The sequence below is a fragment of the Micrasema longulum genome, unplaced genomic scaffold (assembly GCF_059751315.1).
Source record: "Micrasema longulum isolate JH-2025_06_02 unplaced genomic scaffold, ASM5975131v1 h1tg002451l, whole genome shotgun sequence".
Lineage (NCBI taxonomy): Eukaryota > Metazoa > Arthropoda > Insecta > Trichoptera > Brachycentridae > Micrasema > Micrasema longulum.
In genome coordinates this window covers 56,651-78,657 of record NW_028279595.1, presented here as the reverse complement: position 1 = coordinate 78,657, position 22,007 = coordinate 56,651, and the positions used below count along the sequence as shown (strand labels likewise).

Genomic DNA, 22,007 nt, shown 5'->3' with positions numbered 1-22,007 from the left:
CCACTGCAATTAGGCCTCCTGGCCTGTTGTGGTGCAAAAATAATATTTTTTTAAATTGGCTGGTTTGTGGCTACATAACACACAGTGTGACATTCACCATTCTGGCTATAATTGAACATCGATATTTCGTTACAATATATGAGTTTGTCTAAATATTTGTGGACAAAATACTGGATTGAACTGGAAAAAAAACCTGCCAATGACAGGTCATAAGCCTTGTAAAAGCCCGGCCTTCCATATTCCCTGATTTAAGGTATTCTCTATTCCAGTTGTATTTGTTGATATTTCATTAATTTTTCCATCAAACTTGAAATTTTATTTAAATTAGATTAATAATTTTCTTATTCGCACTTAATGTAGATATTATTATACATTATTGCAATTTTTTTTATTTGCTTGTTTAAACAAGACGGCTAACTGTGAAACTGGCTTCGATATCCGCCAGTTGCAGGACAGAAATTCAAGAAAGATTTTTTTCTCAATTGATCTGGGTGTTGTGGTACATTTTTCATAACTTCCTTACAAATCCTCTCTTTCCTACCTGCTGACAAGCCCCTAAAATAGAGGTTTAGCGGGTTATTCCTTTAAAAAAAAAGTTTAAAAAATTGACAAAATTATGTTTATGTTAAAACCTACATAATTACCATTTGACTGATCACATCATAGGAAATAGAGGTTTTGACGCCATATGGTATAAAAACAAACTATTACATAATATTTATTTTTTAATATTGCGAAATAAAAATATGGTGATAATAAAGTAATGTTTTTTCAATTTTATTATTTCGTTTAAATTACTTACCTGCCTCAAAAAAACTTAAATTAAATTAAATTATGAACCTGACGGATATTTATTGGTTGACGCTCCTACCGACATTTTAAAATCACCGGAATACAATTTTGAGCATTTAAAAAGTAGTCGAAACTAAAAAAAACATACCATTTAAATGGCCAGTGTCTTAATTTTTATAGACAAATATCTTGCTTAGTTTAGTCTTCATAAGTCTTGCAGAATCATTTTTTTCAAACGGAATTCTGTCTCGAAGAGGAACTCACAAGACATACGTTGACAGAATATACAAACTTCAGAAAAGACACCTCAAGATAGGTAATTATTGTAAATGATGAAATCAAAAAGATTTACGAAGAAGATGAATCTTATTTAAGAATTTATACATTTTATCATAAATACAATTGTACGTCCACTTTGCCCACCTAACAAGGGTACATACCCTGTTCCAAGCAATGCAATTACATTTTAATACATGATAATAGTTAACAAGTTAATAGAAAGCACAGACTAATAAAATATAAACTTACTAGTATACACATTTTGATACATACACATATACACATACACATATAAATACATATATACACATATATGTATTTATATATATATATATATATATATATATATATCTATATATATATTCACACATATACATTCACACAGATATACCCATGCGTATACACATACATACATTCATAAACTATAGACAATTTATTTATAATGCGAAACTTCATGATTGGCATTTGTATATATATATTTTTAATTTTTTTATATTTTATTTTCGATATCCAGTAAGAATCGCCGATTCGCGGCATTCATCAACCCCTCTGACTCCCTACGACCAATGTCATGAAAGAGCGAAGTCAACACCTTCCGCAACAACTTAATAACACTCCCGTCTTTCCACGATTCTGGCAAAATATTGGTAGGGTACTTCCGGTAAACTGTAATTTTTGGCACAGGTATTCCTAAGGACTCTCGAAGTATACCCGCTAAAGTCCCCACTCTCCCTTCTCTAACATGACTTTGACCTTGAGCTGGGAGATAACCACCATATTAATCAATTATCTACAAAACAGTCTTTTTTTTTATATGGACTTATACGTTTGCTAAGGCATAGGTTAAATTCAATTGTGTGTTTAAAAGCAACACATAAATAGGAATGTATGTGTGAATAAATTGAAACAAGTCATTTCAACAGAGACGGTGACGGTGAAAACACATAATTTGATTGATCATCGTTGAATTTAAATAAAATGATCGGTTTGTGTTAAACTTTCTGTTTGTCATCGTCGCTGACGTGTCTTCAGAATGACATTAATATTTTTTTTGTAGCGGCAAACTAAAAAGAAAAACAGAGACGTTGAGCATGACTGTTGACCGAAGACGAAGGGTATTCATATTTATTCCTAGCTTATACAATAGGGGAGAACATTGATAGACAGATTATATTATTTTATTGATTTCGTATTATAATCACCCTCTTCTTTACAAAACAGTAAATAGCGTTCAGAATTTCTTACAGCTTTTAACTAGAATACAAATTTGAGTATTAACGCGCAACTAGATCTCACCGAACATTTTCTTTTATATATTTTGAGAATTTAAGTACGAACAAGATTTGCGTTCGATCCCTTTTTTATTTAATCTATTTTCTCTAACATATTATAACAGAGACAAATAACACTTTAGAGAAGGGGACACAGAAATCTAGGCATCTACTGGGCCTGTCATTTCCTGGTTTAAGCGGCCACTTTACACACTAACATTCACCATTCTGCCCATATTCGGAAATCTACATTTCTTCAATTCCTCAATCTGTTGATCTTGTGAGGTTAAACTTTTATTGATGCGGGTAAGATTCATGTGCTTGAATTATTTAACCTCAACGCCTGAAAATATAATTAAATTTTGTACTTTTTCTCTTGGACCAGGTGGATTTATCAACAATTTTGTTTAAATTTTTGTTTACAAGTACTGTATTCAACCCCTAATGAGCTGCTAACTCTAACATATTATAAAATAGACAGAAAACATTTTCTTGAAAACATTTTTTCATCAAATGCTTCGTATGTGAGTAGGTACTTATACTTAAGACAGATAGTCTAGATTTCAAGAGGCGTAATCTACCAGTAAAAAAAAACTATACATTAGTTACTTAAAGCTTATAATGCTCCGTGGGGAGAAAATCCAACCAGTCTTTAAGCATTCGGACATACTCAAACATTGTTGTATTTATTTTAATTTGATTAAATTTATTTTTAAAAAAAAAGAGATTGAGTATGTTATGTTTTGGTGGATAGTGTAAATAAAATTATTTCCTCGTGAATTTAACTAAATATATTTTTAAGAACGCCATAAACAGCTTCAACCTGTTATACTGTAACAACGTTATTCGTAGTTGCAAAGTATTCAAAATCTCGTAGTTTTAAAAATCAAATTGTAAGAGTCTTTGGTAGACTTTTTATGATTCATTTCACAGAAACGAAAAAATATAATCATTCCCTTATTTACACCTGCTGGTGCATAGGGCGTAGTATTAAAATAACAATCGCGGCGCATTTCAACAATTTGTTACAAGATGGTCAATCTTAAGTTCTAGGCTAAATCCAGAAACTAATTTTGAAGCGAAAAACCCCCAAATACATTTGTCAACTTCATCATAGGTTGAATCTAGGATATTAGGCCAGTATATGTAAATATTTTTATTCCGATTGATATTTTTATCCTGGTTTTAACATTATCTGTGTCCGGGCGGATAAATAATTCAGTTATACGTGTAAAATATAACCAGAATCCGGGGCTCGTGTTTTTTAGACTGAACACCCACTCTCAGGTAAAAATCCTGAAAAAGAAAATCAAGTGGAGAAAATTCCGCCTTGTAGTGTAGTGGTTGGCGTGTTCGCTTACCGTGCTTAAGGTCTTGAGTTCGGTTCCTGGGAGTCAACATGGAATATTTGTTTATAAGGTGATTTTATAATGCAATATTTTACTGTCCCTGGATTGGCAGTTGAAGCGTAATAGTGATCTCCTTACCTTCCTGTAACATATAATCCAGATACACGGCATGTACTTTTACAATGCATCATTAGATGCGGATTTAAATTTTTTGTTTCAAAAAAATCTACGAAGTTTTCCTAGTAAAATAAAAAATTCTAAATAATGTATTTCATAAGTAAATATGACAGAATCGAAAGATATTTTTTCTTATTGTTCAAATTGTTCACAACGCCTACCAACAAGTAGACGCCGTTCATTGAACATATCTGCTATGCGTGTTGCGGAAAACAAGTTAGTAGGCGCTAACGAAAACCAGTCTGTTTTCTCAAAGTAAAACATTAATTTTAAAGAATACTTTCTGAAACGAATTCAGATATGATTCATACACAAATAAATCGAAGTAAAAATACGTTTTTAAATAGAAGTGTTTTACAATATTATTATAATACACGTAATTCAGTAAGTTGATTCGTTGTAAGGAGTGTTAAAGTACGGCTGAGTTACGTATTTGGATCCTCTTGCCCACTTCTGGCGCCCTGCTGGCATCACCCTAACTCAAGTGCTCTCGAGCCCTATTAAAGCTATCGACGAATCAATAAAAAGCAATTCCTGGCATTCCTCGCGCATACCTCGACAACAATGGGTATTTAAGACACCATTCATCAATGACGTTGGATGCGGTCATAATTCATAACAGATAATGCCGACGTCATTAAAGCCTTTGCAACAACAAAGAGCCAACAGCGGGCGGCTTTCCGCGTGTACCGTGGTCAGAGATCTGCCGTAAAATGGTGTGATACTTGCAAAGCGGGAAGAACAACTGACGAAAACTTTAAAAAAATCATACGTAACAAAGGGTAACGTAAATCGAAAAGTGATGATAGGTAAATATCACATACTTCGAATACCGATAAAAATATATGAAATGGATTAAGAATAATTAATGAAATTTTCAAAATCAATTTGGATATTGTGGAGAAATGCTTTCGTACATAAACTTAAAAAAGAAATTTAATAAAGATATGTTTGCTAGCCCTGGCGGCTCCTGACCGAAAACATTAGCAGTGCATTTTTTTACATTTTGTCAACTTTTATATTAATTTTTATAATATGATTATTATATAATCTAACGTGATAAACAGGCAATACTATGACAGCCCGCGCATCGGAACCAGAAACGCTAAATGCGCCCAACATAATACGCATGTTATAGGTAACTAAATTCCTACTAATATCATGTCATTACGCATGTTCAAATTGATATTACAATGGAACTTCAAACTTAAAATCTGCGCATGCATTAGCAATGCCCTGAATATGTATATTATCTTCTCCCTCTAACGCACAATTCATCGGTATGAAGCATTGTCTGTCTCGCTCAAATGACGACTTTAGGAGATATGGTATATATTTCATAAAAATCAGGGTAAAGGATTGTGCAAACCAGAATATGCACTGGGACGATTGCGCATGCGTAGACAAGATGAGAAAATCGTCCGCTAGAGTCGATTTCGCTAGATCTTTTGGCGCTAGTATTGAATATTACGATGTTTGGTAGTATAATACTGCAACGAATCCCAGTTTCTTTGTACCTACTTATAACATATTTTTACTATCAATAAAACTGCTAATTTATTTTTAAAAAAAAATACTTGGCAGTGCTGACTATTTCAATTGTTAAATTTATTCGAAAAACTCATTTTTATTTCGAAAACTGATTTTGAACGCGCTTTAATAATTGTACGGAAAAAAGCCGTAATCGATATTATCAAAGAGCAATATATTTATAAATTATTGTTAAAATAAAAGTCTTTATTAATCTTCTTAGTTTGATGAATATTGTACGTGGAAAAGACTGTTGTTTTCTTAGTACGCATATAATTACGACATGTAATTACCTGCATTTGAAATGTATTGAGATAACGTGAAAATTTACGGTATACTCGTATAATAAAATAACATTAAATACACAAGATGAATTTTATGTTAGCAATATCTATTAATTTCTTGTTTACATGTATATTATGCCACCATTTGCAATTAGTTATTCAACACCATAGTTTCATAGAATATTTTCACAAACCGCGAATAAAATTTAAAATGTATGAAATATTTACAGTGGATTTCAACAATCCTAATGATATAATTATCAATGCAAAATACACGGGTTTTTATTTATTATTTTCAGGTTTAAAAATAATCACATCAAATAAGACTCGCAGTTGGCGTCAAGTCATTTTGACGTCATATGTTATGGCCGCCGAATGCACTTCTGACAAACATTCCGTACAAGTACGGAGCGATAACGTAATAGTCTTACAATACTGATGCAAAGTTGATTTTCATGTTTTAAAATAAATATTTGCGTTCTTGTGATCGATCAGAATATTTCAATTTTGAGGACTCGGGTTGTGACAGAGCAAGATATTAACTTCGGACTTCGGATTCGCAAGTTTGTGACAATTTTTGTTTAATATTTCATTAGAAACGTTTTGAGCAAAAATAAGACATTTATGTGTCTTCCTCTCCTTACCACAAATATTTTTGGAAAACAGTTGATGATTAATTCCCCCAAAAGATACAGAGAAGCTTTAATATTTAAACTTTTACAATTTTACAAAGGACCCTATAAAAAGACCGTACGAATATGCGCCCAGTGATCACTGATCATACTTTATTTGATTTGAATAGATCTCCCAGAACACGCCCTTTGAGTAGGGTTTTAACAATTTGTAGATTAATAATAGTCTGTAACATGGCGGAAAAAAAAATTATTAATTAGAGAAAACAAGATCAAGGTTGCAATTTTCACTTAACGGTCTAACATTTAGTAAACAATGTTTTGAGTATGTCCAAATGTTTGTAGACAGGCTGGATTTCCTACTTGAGGAGTTATTTATATCTAAATTTATATAGAGAGGTAAAACGTTTTTGAGAAAGGAATATGGAAGTCTCGACATTAACAGGGCTTATGATCTGTCATTGGCTGGTTTAAGTGGCCACTTTACACATTGTGTAACATTCACCATTCTGCCTTTGTTTAAACATCCACATTTCCTCAACTCTCAGACTCTTTTTGGTACCCGTGATAATAACATACTCAGCACATGTCCGGCTCATCTCCGCCTGTTTAGTCTGATGTGTACAGATAACTTGGGAACATGGAAACATTATACATATAACACAGTTCTTCGTTTTATCTTACGCCTACCATGAAATAGGTCTCGGGTTTGATTCCTGATATGGTTGATGTAAAATATTTACTTAAAAAGAGCGTTTACATACTAGAATATTTCATAGTCCCTGGACTGATACCTGATGCGTAAGACTGATCATCTTACCTTCATGTAACAAATAATATCAAGATACGCTGCGACCAATGCAGCGCCTTATGCACCATTAGGTGCGGAAAGAGAATGATGATAAAGTAAATACCCATTAAAAAAATAAATAATTACTGTATGGATTTTTTATAAAAAACGTTTTATCTTTAAAACGTTACTCATCCTTAAAAAAATACGCAATTGATACGTGCACATGTCACCTTAATACAAACATTTTTATAAAATGAACACAGGGGTTGTTTAACAAGGGTGAGTGTATAATTATCACAAGAGAAGGCTTTAACAACTGTAACGGTGAATGGAACGAGGCCACCCTTAGTGTTACTTAAAAACCTATAATTTGAGCATTATCAAATAATGAATCGCTTTGTTATTCCGTTCACCAGACAAAGTTTGTCAACTGGAAATCAGTAAGGGTAGTAATAGATCTACTGTGCGCAATGATTACGAGGGTAAAATTATCATAACCATTTAATGTTAGGGTAGGACGAAGGCGTATTTTGTTAAGGATCGATGTTTTTTTTTAGTTATTGAAAAATTCTCATCAATTCTATTACTTGTATGGTTCTCAAAGTACTTTCGTAGATTATTTAGTTCAATTTTCTTATTTGTTTACTCTTATCTGCATTTAAATCGGTGTACAAATTGCGTATTATCTTGTTTTTTAAATACTCATATTCAAGATAATCAGTGTAATGTCGCAGATGGTAATTCTGAAACAATGAAATATTGCAGTGTAAAAATTTAATTCTGTTTTTTTTTCATATCGAACTATTCGTGAATAAAATCCAAGATTCGTACGTGGTAGCTAAATGCAAATAACTGTATTAAAAATTTAAACATAAGGTACACCTACTATTTAATTTTAAGAAATACGTTTGTGTGTTACCTTCAAAAAGTCCACAAATCTAAAAGATCTTAAATACCTGCATTAGGTAATTTTTTCGCAAACGGTATCATTTTCAGTTGCCAATCGGTTGTAAAATTTTTAAAAACCTTTCTACTTACGAGTCAAGAACTCAATCTAATACTTAATACTTTATTTATACTCGAATTTAACTCTTCAATGTGATGCATAGAGAAAATATTTTTGAAAAAAACCAAATGAATTGTTGAAGGTCTGAAAAATTGCAATAACGAACTAATTCAAGCACATCAATTTGCATAAAGTTTATATTTGAAGTACTAACTTTGTGGTTATTCATTATGATATTATAAATAAAACAACTTTACTCTTTTTTTACCATCTAGCTTGTTTAGCTTTGAAACCGGTCGGTGGAAAAAAACAAAAAATTAGTGGTAAAACAAAGCTACTCCTAAAATAATTCTAAAATAGTTTTTATCTTTTGAACACAAGAAAAATCTCGATAATAACACAAAAGTCACATCAGTAAAACAAAACTGATACGAATGCGATAAGTTAAAAAGAACACGTGAAATCAGTGTATACATGGCGATATTAACACGTTTATAGCTTAAAATATAAATACCTCGACAGGTTGGAAGATTGGTAATAAAAGGCTTATGGCAGCAAAGGAGCCGCCATGTTTAGTCAACGAATTCTGTTTTATGGTAATTATTTACTCATCTTCGGTGGAACAAAGGACTTGTCAATTGCCTCGGAATTATGCGTCTATCTTGTTTGTTCTGACTGGAATTAGAGGATGTTTGACATGTCTCGTCACCTTGTCTACTTAGGAATTACGGGCTTTAGTGACTAATGTATTTAGTTTTAATAAGGTGTGATCAAAGATGTCTCCATTGAGAGAAGGGTTTTCAAAAGAGTTTAGTTGATAATTAACATATTTAAAGTATAGTATAGTGTTATATAATAAGTAAATGAAGAACTATTTTCAGAAAGGAAGATATAGGTTAAATCATTTTAAAGGCCATTGATTATCATTTGATACATTATCAATATTTAGATATTCTTTCTGCTTACATGTGAACCTCCGACTTTTTCATTTTATGGGTTCCATAATACAGAGCTAAGAGCCAGTTTAAGTTATCATTTTACACGCTACGTAACATTACCTTCTTTGTTTTTAATCAAACATCCGTATTCCGTCATTTTCAAATAACGTATGTGTTGATTTTGTGAAATGAAAAATCTCAATCCGATATTGACGTAGTTGAGATCCGTCCAAATATTTTTATTTACTTACTACAAGCATATATTTTAAATACGTTTTACATTTCTATTAAAATTATATATCCAATTCTCGCATTTTACGCACCTGTTAGAAAATAGGGAAAATACTAAATGCAGTGAAATTGTAAAAGTTTATTTATATTTTTTTTATAGCGAAAATCAAACCCCGAAAAATTATTAAGCTGAAAATCGCATATCATTGTAACAAACTAATTTTTAAAAAGTTGTTTTTTATATTTCTGATTCATAAGCAATAAATTACACAAAATGCCGTATTCATAAAAGGAAAATTACGCTATAAACATTAAAGTTGTTTTGAGAATTCACCGAAATCTTTAAATATTTCGGAAGTTCCAAGTGAGTCCGGTTGAGCCATGGTTTATATTAATTAAAAATGATTTAATGTAAATTGTATCTGACGCACGATGCGTTCATTTTGTTCCGGTGCGGTTAGCGCAAACCGAACGGATATTTCCTGTGACGTCACGAAACGAATCTGAAATACCAGGAGCACATCATATAGTAGAAGGTTACTGGATATTGGTTACATCAATAGTCAGTAGACCAACAATACGCTAATAGGCTGTTTAATTTTAATTTGCTACTCGCTATTTTAAAAGAAATATAAAAAGTTTTTTAATTACATATTAAGTTGTGAATGTTTGAAAATTGTGGAGGATACTCATTTTTGGTATGCAAAAAAGTTTGTATTTCAACGGTAACAATCAACTTCGTTTTTGGTGGAAACCAATCCGATTCATTTCTTAAATTCCTTATTATTTTGGCCCATTGATTTCTTTTCACTGAATTTCGGGGAATTAAAAAAAACATTCACTCACATTTATTATACTAAAAACATTCACTCAAATTTATTACACTAAAAAAATTAACTCACATTTATTAAACTAAAAACATTCACTCACATTTATTATACTAAAAACATTCACTCACATTTATTATACTAAACACATTCACTTACATTTATTATACTAAAAACATTCACTCACATTTATTATACTAAAAAAAAAACGTATTCTTATCAGTGCAGCAGCCCTGCTAGTAAGAATAGTTTCGCAATTGCGCCGCTTTCATTTATTTTTAAAAATTTATATTTGAACATTAATTTTAATTTTTTATTTGTTTACTACATAAGGTTATTGTACATTATTTGAGACAATAAGTCCCAACTCCATCGCACAAAAAGTCTTAAAAGATTGTTTTTAATTTGTTAATCACTCATAAACAAATATTTACCAAAAAAAGTTGCACAATTCTTTTTATAATGTTTATTTAGAAGGTTTTTACAGGCTTTCATGACGCAAGCGGGCATTTCGATATCGATTCTAAATACCACGTCTGGCCTTGGGCATGCCTGAGTTGAGTGCCATATTTTTTTAAGGCTCGGGGAATGTCTATGTTAATTGATATGTCGGTGGTTCTGTGAAATTATTGTTTGAATGGATGTGACTGGTAGGACATTAAAAACTCCTTTCTTCTTCTTTTTTGTATTTAAAAAGGAATTTATGCCAAACTACTTAATATTGATGAGAGATTTTTTTGTGTTGGAAAGCATAACAATTACGTTTTAATAAAATAGAAGTCTAATAACAGTTATTGAAAAAAATAATAATACTTAATTGTGACTGGTGGGGTTTGTAAATAATAAATATGTGTAAACTTATAGTTTCCATACGCAAAAAGTAATATAAGTAATAATAAATAAAAGAAGTAAATAAATAGTAAAGATGTATAACCATGTTATTATTAAATTTGAGTAGATAAATGGAAATTCAAAATTTACGTCACTTTCCTACTTTGCATGGAGTGCCCCATTTACTACTTACTATTTATTTATTTACTAGAACAGAGTATTTATTATTTAATTCAATAAAGTAGTAACAAATCCCAAACTCATTGAGACTTAAAACCCTGCTTTGAGTTGCGATACAAAATAATGGAAAACATAATTCCACACAAAAATAGTTTTTTAAACTAAATAGATGTAACTCGTCAATTGTCAGAGTTGCAAAAAAGGTTTTAACTACAACTTCGCATATGTTAACCTCTCTTTAGTCACTCTATGGTAACTTGAGATTAGGAAATGATCACCTGATTATGTGTATTTTAATCTCATTAAAATTACATGCGCGTCTTGCTGTGGGATTTAATTAGATTACACATTTTCCTCTCAGATGAATGATTTATATATTTGTCTAGGGGTACTAGATATTTTGTCATTTTCTGACATCCTGATGGGTTAATCATTTAATTAAAAATTAACCAAAAAAAGATTTTTTTTTTTTTTACTTGTGTGTTAAGGTTTACTTGGAGATTACGAAAAAAATTCGTGGCAATATTAATTCATTCAATAAGTACAATTTCAACGCCGGTTACATCACAGGAACGGGCGCGGTAAATAGCGATATTTTTTTCAAATGCGGTAACTTTTCTAAAATGATAATAAGTAAAAAGAAACGGATTCTGAAATTTTGTAACATAAACGTGTAAGCAGCTTTCCCGTTAGTGGAAAAGACGTGAATTATTCGACCTTTGGAATTTCGGAAGCCTTGAGGGGCCAGGACGGACACGAAGTGCGTAATGATGTATGCAGATTGTGAAGAAAACATCTTCTTCTGTCTGTTCTCTTCAATATCATCTATTTTCCCATCTCTTTCTAACTTGTACGACTCGACATTCAACCTTTACTCGTTCCCACTGTTCACAGTTAAGTGAATTTTCCCCGTTAAACCCTAAAATAGAGGTAAACACTTTCGTCAAAAGATGTTTCTTATTTTTATTTTTGTTGTTGTTTTAGAATCATTTTAAAGAGATAATGACGTAATGAAAAGGAAATAATAACTCGAGCTATTAGTTAAACGTGGACAATTATTATACCAATCTGATTATATTGTTAATCTCTAGACGGTAAATACCACAAAAACAGCGTCTATTATCGTATTATCAATAACTGTCATCATTATCAAACCCCTTTCTGCACCTGGTGGTGTATAGGGCACTGAATTACTAAAGTAAATTCAGTGTGTTTCAGTCATATGTTACAGGAAAATCAGGTAATTAGTCTTTTGTCTCAGGTGCATTGCAGAGTAAAACCACCGTATAAAAAATATTTTATGTAGACTACTACGTTTTGTTATGAAAAAATCGGTTTAATATAGTAGATGCACTAATTAAGTAAATTCACTAATCAGTTTAAATCAAAAACATTTTTTTTTAAAAGAGGTAGATTTTTTTTAAAATGCATTGTTGAAAGTAACTATTACTATTACATACATCTACAACCTACCTAATGAATTATTGTTGGTTGTAAATTTTTAGTAATAAATATAAATGTTTAAGGAATCAGAAAAAAAAGAGGAGGAAAGTAAAGTTGGGACTAAATTATTTCTTCTCCTTTTAAGTACTTTTTATTAAAAAAAATTTTTTTTTTTAATTATTTAATTTTTCCCCTACTCTTTTTGTATTTAAAATAAATTAATATGAAATCTGTAATTGGTCTTAATTTTTTTTGATTATTTTCTTTTTCCTTGTGTTTATTAAAAATACTATAATTTCCATAAAAAATAAATTGATAAATGATATTGATTTAAATTTGTTTTTCTTAGCAATAAAAAAAGTACTAGACCGAAAATTAGTTGATGTCGGGTAAATTGTCGAATATTAATTTATGTTCACTCGAGGGTTAGGTCTGTGGTAGTCAATAAACGCGGAATAACAGGTAACAGTTAGTAAGTAGCAATCAGTGTACTTACTCGTTACTCGACTACCAAACATGGTTAATTTGCGTTTACCAATACTTTAGTGGGCCGTAGTCATGTTCCGCTAACCCACCGTTCCTACAATACTCGGTGCGTGTGAAAGTTCAGACTTTTACGGTTAAATCACTACTGAAGAAGGCCTCTTCATCCAATGATATTCAGTGGTAGATTTCATCGTTTTTATTTTGTGGTGTTTATTAGAAAAAACTACAATATTTCCCACAGTTATTTAAGTACACAAAAATACACATTTGCAGATGCAATTTTAGTAGAATTTTTGAGTGAGTTCCAAATTAACCGCAATTTACTGTATTCTGAATTTGAATGCAAAAAATACAGAAATATAAAGAGCTCTTTCGGAAAAACCAGTAAAACGACATATTTTATTTATCTTCATTTTATTTATTTATTTTATTTTATTAGGTAATTCAACAAAGATACATACTAGAAACATACAATTTAAAAGCATTCGTCGATACAATTTTACATGCATATATATCTTCAATTATAGAACTACACAAAATAGATTTATATATTAAGTTATAATACATATTTTTTTATATTTTTTTTATACAGGATACAATGCAATAAAAAATAATAAAGCATTTATTTGTATTTTATTTAGGAGGTTAGTATCTACTTTGTAGTTTAATATTTTATACAGAAATTTTATATCGAAAACAACGCGGCGTTTTATCAGAGAATTAAAATGAAAAAGAAGTTGCTCGTAATTTGAATTTGAACGTGGGTTAGAAATTCGGAACTTATACAAAAGGTACTTTAAGAACTTTTTTGAACAGATTCTTTTGAATTTATTTTTTGAATTTCATTTTATTTTTATTTATTTTTATTTATTTATTTTTTTAAAATTTTATTTCATTTTTATTTATCTTTGTATAAGACACGAATTAATTGGCGTTATTTGTCATTTTCTCGATTCTAGCATAATTGAGCATCGTTTTTTCAAAACTCGATATCTATCCCACATGGCGATTTGGGTTTTAAAAAAATTTAAAGGCATCATTAAGACGCATCGATCACTTTTATAAAAAACCTACAAAATACGCTAAAAACCGTAAAAAATATCAGTCATATTTAAAAAAAAAAAAATTATATTGGTTGCTAATGACATATAAAGGAAAATCATGAAAAACATGAAAATTAAAGATAAGATTGCCTTCAAGCTTAGTTTTCAGGCGGAATTTTTTTTTTTTTTTTTAAAGATTGTTCACGAGGTTTGACGAGAATCACAAAAAACCCTCTCTTGAAAAAATACGTTTTAAGCGAAACTCGAGTTTCAAAAAGCGGTCCTCAACTCGATTAACACCAGGAAATCATAAAAGAAAAGTGATTGCGAACTAGAATTAGGATGTTAGCACACATGACGCGGTCGAATTTCCTTTCCGTGACGTCACGAGTAACGGCGCGGGTGCGCCCCTGTCGGGGAGATTCCTCGCCACTTGTGTGGAAAGTAGGTGAATTCGTGTGTGTCATAACCACCGCACTCCGCTAACTTATCTTTCATTCTGTTGCAGAGCACTGACGAAGGAGCATTACCTCGCACACCTCCCCGCTACTCTGCGCGCCCGGTGCCAGAAGTTGCCGACGCGAGTGAAGTAACGTCGCGTTCGCGCTACGATCGTAGAGCCGTAGCCGCGTAAGTGGGAAGCGCCGCCGCCGCCGCCGCCGCAGCCCGTGTTTGCCGAGATAAGGCGCCGAGATACGAGCACGCCGAGACAGCGCGACACGCGGCCGCCAATATGTTCGCCATCATGCAAATTGAGAACGAGGACAGGACGCGGGACTTCCGCAGGAAGATGCGCGCCAAGTGCGAGTTCATCTGCAAGTACTGCCAGCGCCGCTTCACCAAGAGCTACAACCTCATGATCCACGAGCGCACGCACAAGAGCCCCGAGCTCACCTACTCGTGCGAAGTGTGCGGGAAGACCTTCAAGCGCCAGGACAACTTGCGCCAGCACAGGTACGTCTCAGCTAGCACATTCCCTCGATTCTGTTCTCCCGATTATCTGACTCCTGTGAATTGTTCGGTGTTCGGTTACCCAGGGTGTTAAAACTAAAATCGAGACGTAAGTGCCGTTTCAGTTACTTTTTTCATTTTCTTTGCACTTTTGCTCACAAGTTTAATGAATGACAAATTGTAATCTTAGTGATTTTAATGAGCGGTTTTATCATGATTTAAAATATTTAAATTAAAAATTGAGATCATTGAGAATTTTATACTACGAAGCGATTCAAGTTAAGAAAAAGCCATAAATAACTACTCGATTATAATCGATTCAGATTTATGCAAAGGTTTATTGGTGTAAAGGTATTTTACGTTGCACCATAAATGTGTTTCAAGGTAACTTGTGTGGTCGACAGCAGGTCGTAAGGTGGTTTATGTCATAGGCATATTATTTCTTCCAGATCATTGGTTCGAATGCCGATTTTGTTACGCTTGTAGACAAGTATTTTACGATGCGGGAATTTACATGTGCGTGTAAGGTTGGCATAATATTCTGATAAAATAATTAAATGGACAATATAATTATTTTTTAAAATTATGCGTTTGCATACGCCTAATAAAAAACAATGACCCGATTAAACACGTACAGTAAGAATGGCTAATTATTAGGTATAGATACGCCATTATCATTTATAAATGGCTTTTTACGATACATAAATACATAATAATTGGTCATTGTTTAAAAAATATCCGCACGTTTTCTTTCTATTTTGTCAATAAGTATTAAAGAGAATGCATCGTAAACCCAAACAAAAAAATGACATTAGCTCCAAATAAGGTAAAGTCATCGCTTTTGTGCGATCAGGCGAACATAAAAAGGTAGGAGTGATATTTTCATGCGCCAACACGTCGCGTCGTGAGCGCCTTTCCCCATCTCCCCGTTTCATCCTCACCGGAGACCGTTAGCCGGGATATTACACACAATAACGAGTGGTTAGTTATTTAATAACGCGCGCGTGATTGTCAAAACCCGGATAGTATTTCACTAACTACCTGTGCGGTTATGGAAGCCTGGTACTCATGGTTCTGCAAATACCGGGAGGACCAAGGCACGGGGAGTTGAGATATTTATTAAGTGCGTGTTACTAGATATTTACTACTTATACCACCGGTACTGGCTTGTCTATCTTGCAACCAAATGATCAGTTCAAACATCATACTTGTACTTAGGCAGACGCACGTTACTTTGGCATTTTAATATATGATTTCTACTTAAGTCGATGAATTCAATTGATTGCATGATCAAAAACCTTAAATGATCTGTTATCTGTTGAAGTATTATATTAATATCTGACCATCATACATCATCAGTTTGATGCATAATGGAAATCAGCACAGAGACTGTACCAATTACACGGTTGTGCAATGATTGCAGGTAGAAATATAAACGATCGAAATTAGTCTCAATTGATTTATATAACCCTAAAGGTGAGCATACTCTCATGGTAGTGATGTAGCTTTCAAGTTTTTTTACTGTCTCATTCTTAACTATAGCAAAAAAAATTTTGGACAAGTTCTGCAAATACATTTACTTCAATACATTTTTTTTGATTCACAAAACAGACTTAAATCTTTTAAAGCTTTCGCTCGGCGGTTTTGCTACCGCTACAAAGAAGCGACGCAATATTTCTAAATAAATAATTTTTCGACGTGTCAATAGTTAGCTTCGGTTAGTGGCTTATCCGTTTAAGAATCTCTCGAATGACACTAATCCCTGGACTTGTGACTAATTCGGATGTTTCAAATATTCCCGGAAAACATTTTTTAAATATTTTTGGGGGTTTTGTTCAGGATAACAATAGTTGTGCATAAAGGATAATAGATATCCGATCCCTACAGCGATGATCTCTTGTATACTTTGTGTTAAATCAGACAAACCTTATTATCGTCAAAAGAAGAAAAAAGGTAAACACTTTTTGTCGTACGCGCTATTGTTGATCTACTTGTGCGCTACCCCCTTTAATGCCACTTTTACTTAGGTTTTGCTTGTATTTAACCCATTCTTATTCATATTTTCCATAAAATTAAATGAACAGTTAATCTCAAGTTTTGACATGGACGCTAATTTAAAATGAACTATTTTTTTAAGAAACATTGGTTTGCCATTTCATAGATCACTCCACGATTCACAGAATCCAATAAATTCCCGAATATTCCTTGCCTTCCCAGTTTCCATTCCTAAAAGTGCATTTTTATTAAGAAATACAAATATTTTCAAAATGACACCTTGCAAGGATTTAACCCGCTTCAATAACCAATTGCACTTTAATTAACTAACACCACACGGCGGTTTTTTAACATGTTTTTGTCATATTTATATTCTTCATAAGTTGGAAGAGCCTCTCTCCAAATAAAATATCTTGATACAGCGAAAAATGTACAAGATGAGTTGTAAATAATTACATAAAAAAATGTGTATATTTAATGTAATGTTTTAAACAACAACTTTATTTTTTTGAGTTTAAAAAATTACCATCAAATGTGATCATGAACTTTTGACAAAAAAATAATACATTTAAGATTTTTATCAACGAAAAGGCAAGAACTTAAAAGAATATTTAAAATTATATAAATGAGTGTTATTATTGTTCGAAATAATGGAAATAACCTTGTGTAAAATATGAGCGAATAAGTTCTCGGCTGATTTAATTATTTTTTGAGTAAATTGCTTTTAAGAAATACATTTTAAGGTTGCCTTTCCGTTTAAGTACGGTCTAGACAGACTTTTGGTGGTATGACTTGTCATAAAAGAGACATTTTCCACTTGCCTGTTGTAGATGTAGTCAATGCTTGTGGCGGTGAGTGGGAGGGGGACAGCAACATTCCTCGATCCCTAGCGGCGGTCTCTCTCTAACACATAGAGTAAGAACTACTTTTTATTTCTCTTTTATTCTCTATTCAGTATCGGAGAACTCTACCAAAATAAAAATATTCCAAGTTTTATACCATATTTAAATATGACAACTAATAATTTATTTTGCTTACATTAAGATTATGTGTGAATTTGTACTTTTCAATGATTATTATTTCTTCAAATGCGTTTTCCGATACTGAATGATTTATTATTAATATTAATTAACGAAGATAAAATTCTCTTCGAATCTACAAAGGAAAAATCTTTAATTTTATACAAATATTGTAACAATTTGGTGAACAAATAATACTAAAAATTGGTCAAATCTTCATTTGGTTTCTTTGGTACCCTTTTTTAGGTTTGGATTGGACATAAAACCCCTTTTTTCAAAAAATTTAACAACCACAATTTGAGCTATTGCACCGAATAACTAAATTAATTGCAGGAAAATGGAAAGCGAATGATTAATGATTACTCTAAATATTTTTCATGTTTTTAAAGTATTTTTTTTTTTTACAGAACGATACACAGTACACCATCTAAAGACAGCGGATACAGTTCATACTCAAGATATTAAAAAGTAAATCGTCATATTTATTTAAAATATTTTAATATATTTTATACTTACACTAAATCAGTATTATTGCAGCATTAACTTGATATAGTTATTGAATAGAATTTAATTCGAATTAGAAGAATAAAACTTTCGAATCATATGAGGAATTTTTTTTTGTGTAGTTTGTCAGTTAACTATTTAAATATTAAATAAAAAAAACTTTAAATCTAAAGGTTTTATCACGATTGGAATTTAAAACAGAAGAAAAAATCCGCGAATTTCAATGTAAACTTTGACCCTTATTTTATTTTTTTATATTAAAAAAAATATATATTTCGCTTATAGCAAACAACCTTTAAAAATTAAGTTAAAAAAGAACTGTCATTTTTTATCTAATTTTAACATTGCTTCAAATAATTTGAAAGATTTTTTTTTCTTATTTGAAATACCTACAAAGCAGCCAGTTTTAGTAATTATTATAGATATATTTTTTCTGTGTGTTTCTAAAAACTTAAAGCAATGTACGTGACCTGTCATTTTTAATGTTAGAGAATTGTTGCCCTAGAGATCAGAATTGTATTTCCTGACATACGAAATGTGCCACCCTATTACGTGGGTACTTTACTCTATTTAATAGGAAATTAGGGGAAAATATTAGTAAAAAGTCGCAATATATTGTAAAAACAACGAGCGGGCTAAAATTATTATACAATAACAATTTGCATTATAAAATAGAGTTTTTGTCCGAGATAGATTTCGAAATTACTTATGAAGAAACGATGTGTTTACTAAAAAAAAATTATAAAAGGAGGTTAAATAATGAATATTATTTAATGAAATTCCCATTTGAATAAGATTTTTCGGAAAAAATACAAGATAATTGAGAATGTTTTGGGATAAGAAATTGAGAGATTTTTAAAGACTTGTTATCAAACCTTTGTACTAATGTTTTCCTCTAATAAGAAGCCATAAATTGTGATCTTTAAGGACCTTGACCGGTTATATGTTATATAATCTCAAATTAATATTTTGATCTTATTAAGAGTGGTTGAATATTTTTCCTAAAAGCAATATTATCGTAAGATTTATATTTATAATGTGCAGAAATCATTTATATTGGGGTACGATAACTCGATTTATAAAATAGGTTATATGAAAAACGCTTTAAAATAAGTTATTTTATCTCTTTTAAGAGTTTAAAAAAATAAATTAAGATTAACTACAGCGAACAGAAACAAAATTCAGCCTAAGTTAATATTAATAAATCCGATTCTATATTAAATTTAACACTATAATGAAGCACTGGAGTAATGTAACACCTTAAAAATATTTCGATTAAGCGTTTTTCATGATGGAAAATTAATGTTAATTTATATATTTCAAAACATGAAGTTTAAAAAATATTATTATTGTAAATACGAAAATATTTAATATGCTTAACTAGAAATTAAGACGATACGAAAAATTGGTTTCACATTTTCTTAATAAAATTGAAAAATAGTTCAGAACAAGCGTATAGATATTTTTTTAAGTTCCTCGCATAAAGTATTTCTATAAAAATAATTAAATAAAATTCACGTTTCAACCTCTCGTCAATATTATGGACCTAAATATATAAGATTTATAACATATTTCCCTAATAATCTTGCCAATTACTAATTAAATTATTTTCAATAAAGAAAATATATTTTTTCATATTGCTACACGGTACGAGACTGTACTATTAAAAAGTAAGTTTTATGTATATGGATAGTCAAATAACTGATTTTATCGCAATTTTATATTTATTTTCCTAACTATTTTTATTAAGATTAAGTGGTCTCAGATAAAAAAAAACAGTATATGAACCAAACTTAAGAATGTTGAAATTCATTATTAATATTATATTCATCGCCCTTGCCATTCGATAAACTGTATAAGTCTGATTAAGACAAATTAAGCAATATTTTTACTATCATTAAGACGACCTTAATTGATAATTACTGTTCATTATTTTCAAATCTAGTCTTTAAAATTTGATTGAAAATTCACATATATTCTGATATCCGACAAATCGATTTAACATAAATTTTATTTTTAATAATTACATAAGTGGTGTTAACCGTAATTTATATTTACAAGATTCGATTGGAGTGTACATATTTATTGTTGTTTATGGCAGCTGATTAAAAACAGATTAAGATATAAAAATATATGTTTGTTCAGTTCAACATCCGTAAAAATGCTTTACTTTTATATATTTAAAAGCATATATAAGTAAAGAATTTTAAAAGATTGTTGACTGAATATAAAAAAATGATGAATGGTTTCATGAAAAATAAATGTGTGGTTTACAAAATTTTAAATTGAAATATAAAGCCTTTGACTAATGCTTTTTTTTATCGAATAGGATATATTATTTATGTAGAATATGCTTACATATAAGATAATACTATATTAGATATAAAATATATTATCAATAAAACATGTGTCTTTTATTTCTCAAGTAAATTATAATCCCCCATCTTTGAAAAGCTGATCATATTTCATTTGTGTAATAAATGATCGAATGCTGTGACTGGTATATCAAACAGACCATGCAACATTATAAACAACAATCTCTTTGAAAGCTGGAACACGTGACGAGCCTAGGACTCATCATGGAGAGACAACTGAAATGGACAAAATTACTTAGACGGACTCACCAAAGTAATGACGTCATTACATATTACATAGCCTCTCCTACAAAATTAAAGACTGAATGCAAAAAAAGAAAAAAAGGGTTCTGTAAGCTTATGTTTCATGTTTTAAAATCACACCCCTCATATGTAACTTATCTTGCTTGACCCCTACGACTAAATTGTAGTTGTGTGTGGACTTTGCTAGTGTTGCGGACTCACGGATCAGAGGTTCGAGTTTCGAACCTCACTCTATCCCAACTTGATTCCCATTTTATGATTCTGAGTTATTTACAACTCGTTGAAAATGGCCCCAAAATTGAAATATTTGGATAAATCATAAAAAAACGAATATTTATTTATTGCTAAAAACAATATCTTCGAGCCAACAAAAAATCAGACTGGTCAAAAGAAGAGATTGGTCAAAATTTGGTACTCAAAAAACCTTAAATATATATAAAAAGATGTGTTCAGGAACAATGTGAAAATAAAAAAATAACCAAACTTATCAAAAAAAAAATTCTACGAAAAAACACGACATACTTATCAAAAATTGAGACGTATGAATTGTCGGAAAAATTGATTGATTAAAAAACAAGAACAGTGACATAAATAAATGCATAACACTTACCAAAAATGCTGCAATACACAAATAAAATACCAGACAAAACTGCAAAATTAAAATAGCTAGGACAAATGAACGTAGTTATGCAGAAAGCAGCCAGTCCACAATTTTGAAAAAAATAGATATTGGTGTTATCGGGTGCAGTATGGTCAATTCCATGTTCTGCTAAAAACAGCCAGACCGCTTTCATATAAAAAAAAAACTGTAATTATCACGTTCTTAAG

General features: G+C 31.0%; 1 protein-coding gene across 1 annotated transcript; it reads left to right on the top strand.

Annotated features, from left to right (window-relative positions):
• The first annotated feature begins 14,600 nt into the window (after positions 1–14,600).
• On the top strand, positions 14,601–20,965 carry drm (odd-skipped family member drumstick). Its single transcript, XM_088240436.1, has 3 exons — positions 14,601–15,046; positions 17,869–17,953; positions 18,465–20,965. Exons 1-2 carry the CDS (start codon positions 14,826–14,828, stop codon positions 17,891–17,893), a joined length of 246 nt encoding a protein of 81 aa, XP_088096562.1. The 5' UTR covers positions 14,601–14,825; the 3' UTR covers positions 17,894–17,953; positions 18,465–20,965.
• Positions 20,966–22,007: the final 1,042 nt, after the last annotated feature.

What these genes read in the sequence shown, in the direction of transcription:
- drm (XM_088240436.1), top strand. Translation starts at nt 14,826, where the DNA reads ATGTTCGCCATCATGCAAATTGAGAACGAGGACAGGACGCGGGACTTC. An exon ending in GACAACTTGCGCCAGCACAG is followed by an intron (nt 15,047 to 17,868) that starts GTACGTCTCAGC and finishes TGCCTGTTGTAG; the next exon opens with ATGTAGTCAATGCTTGTGGC.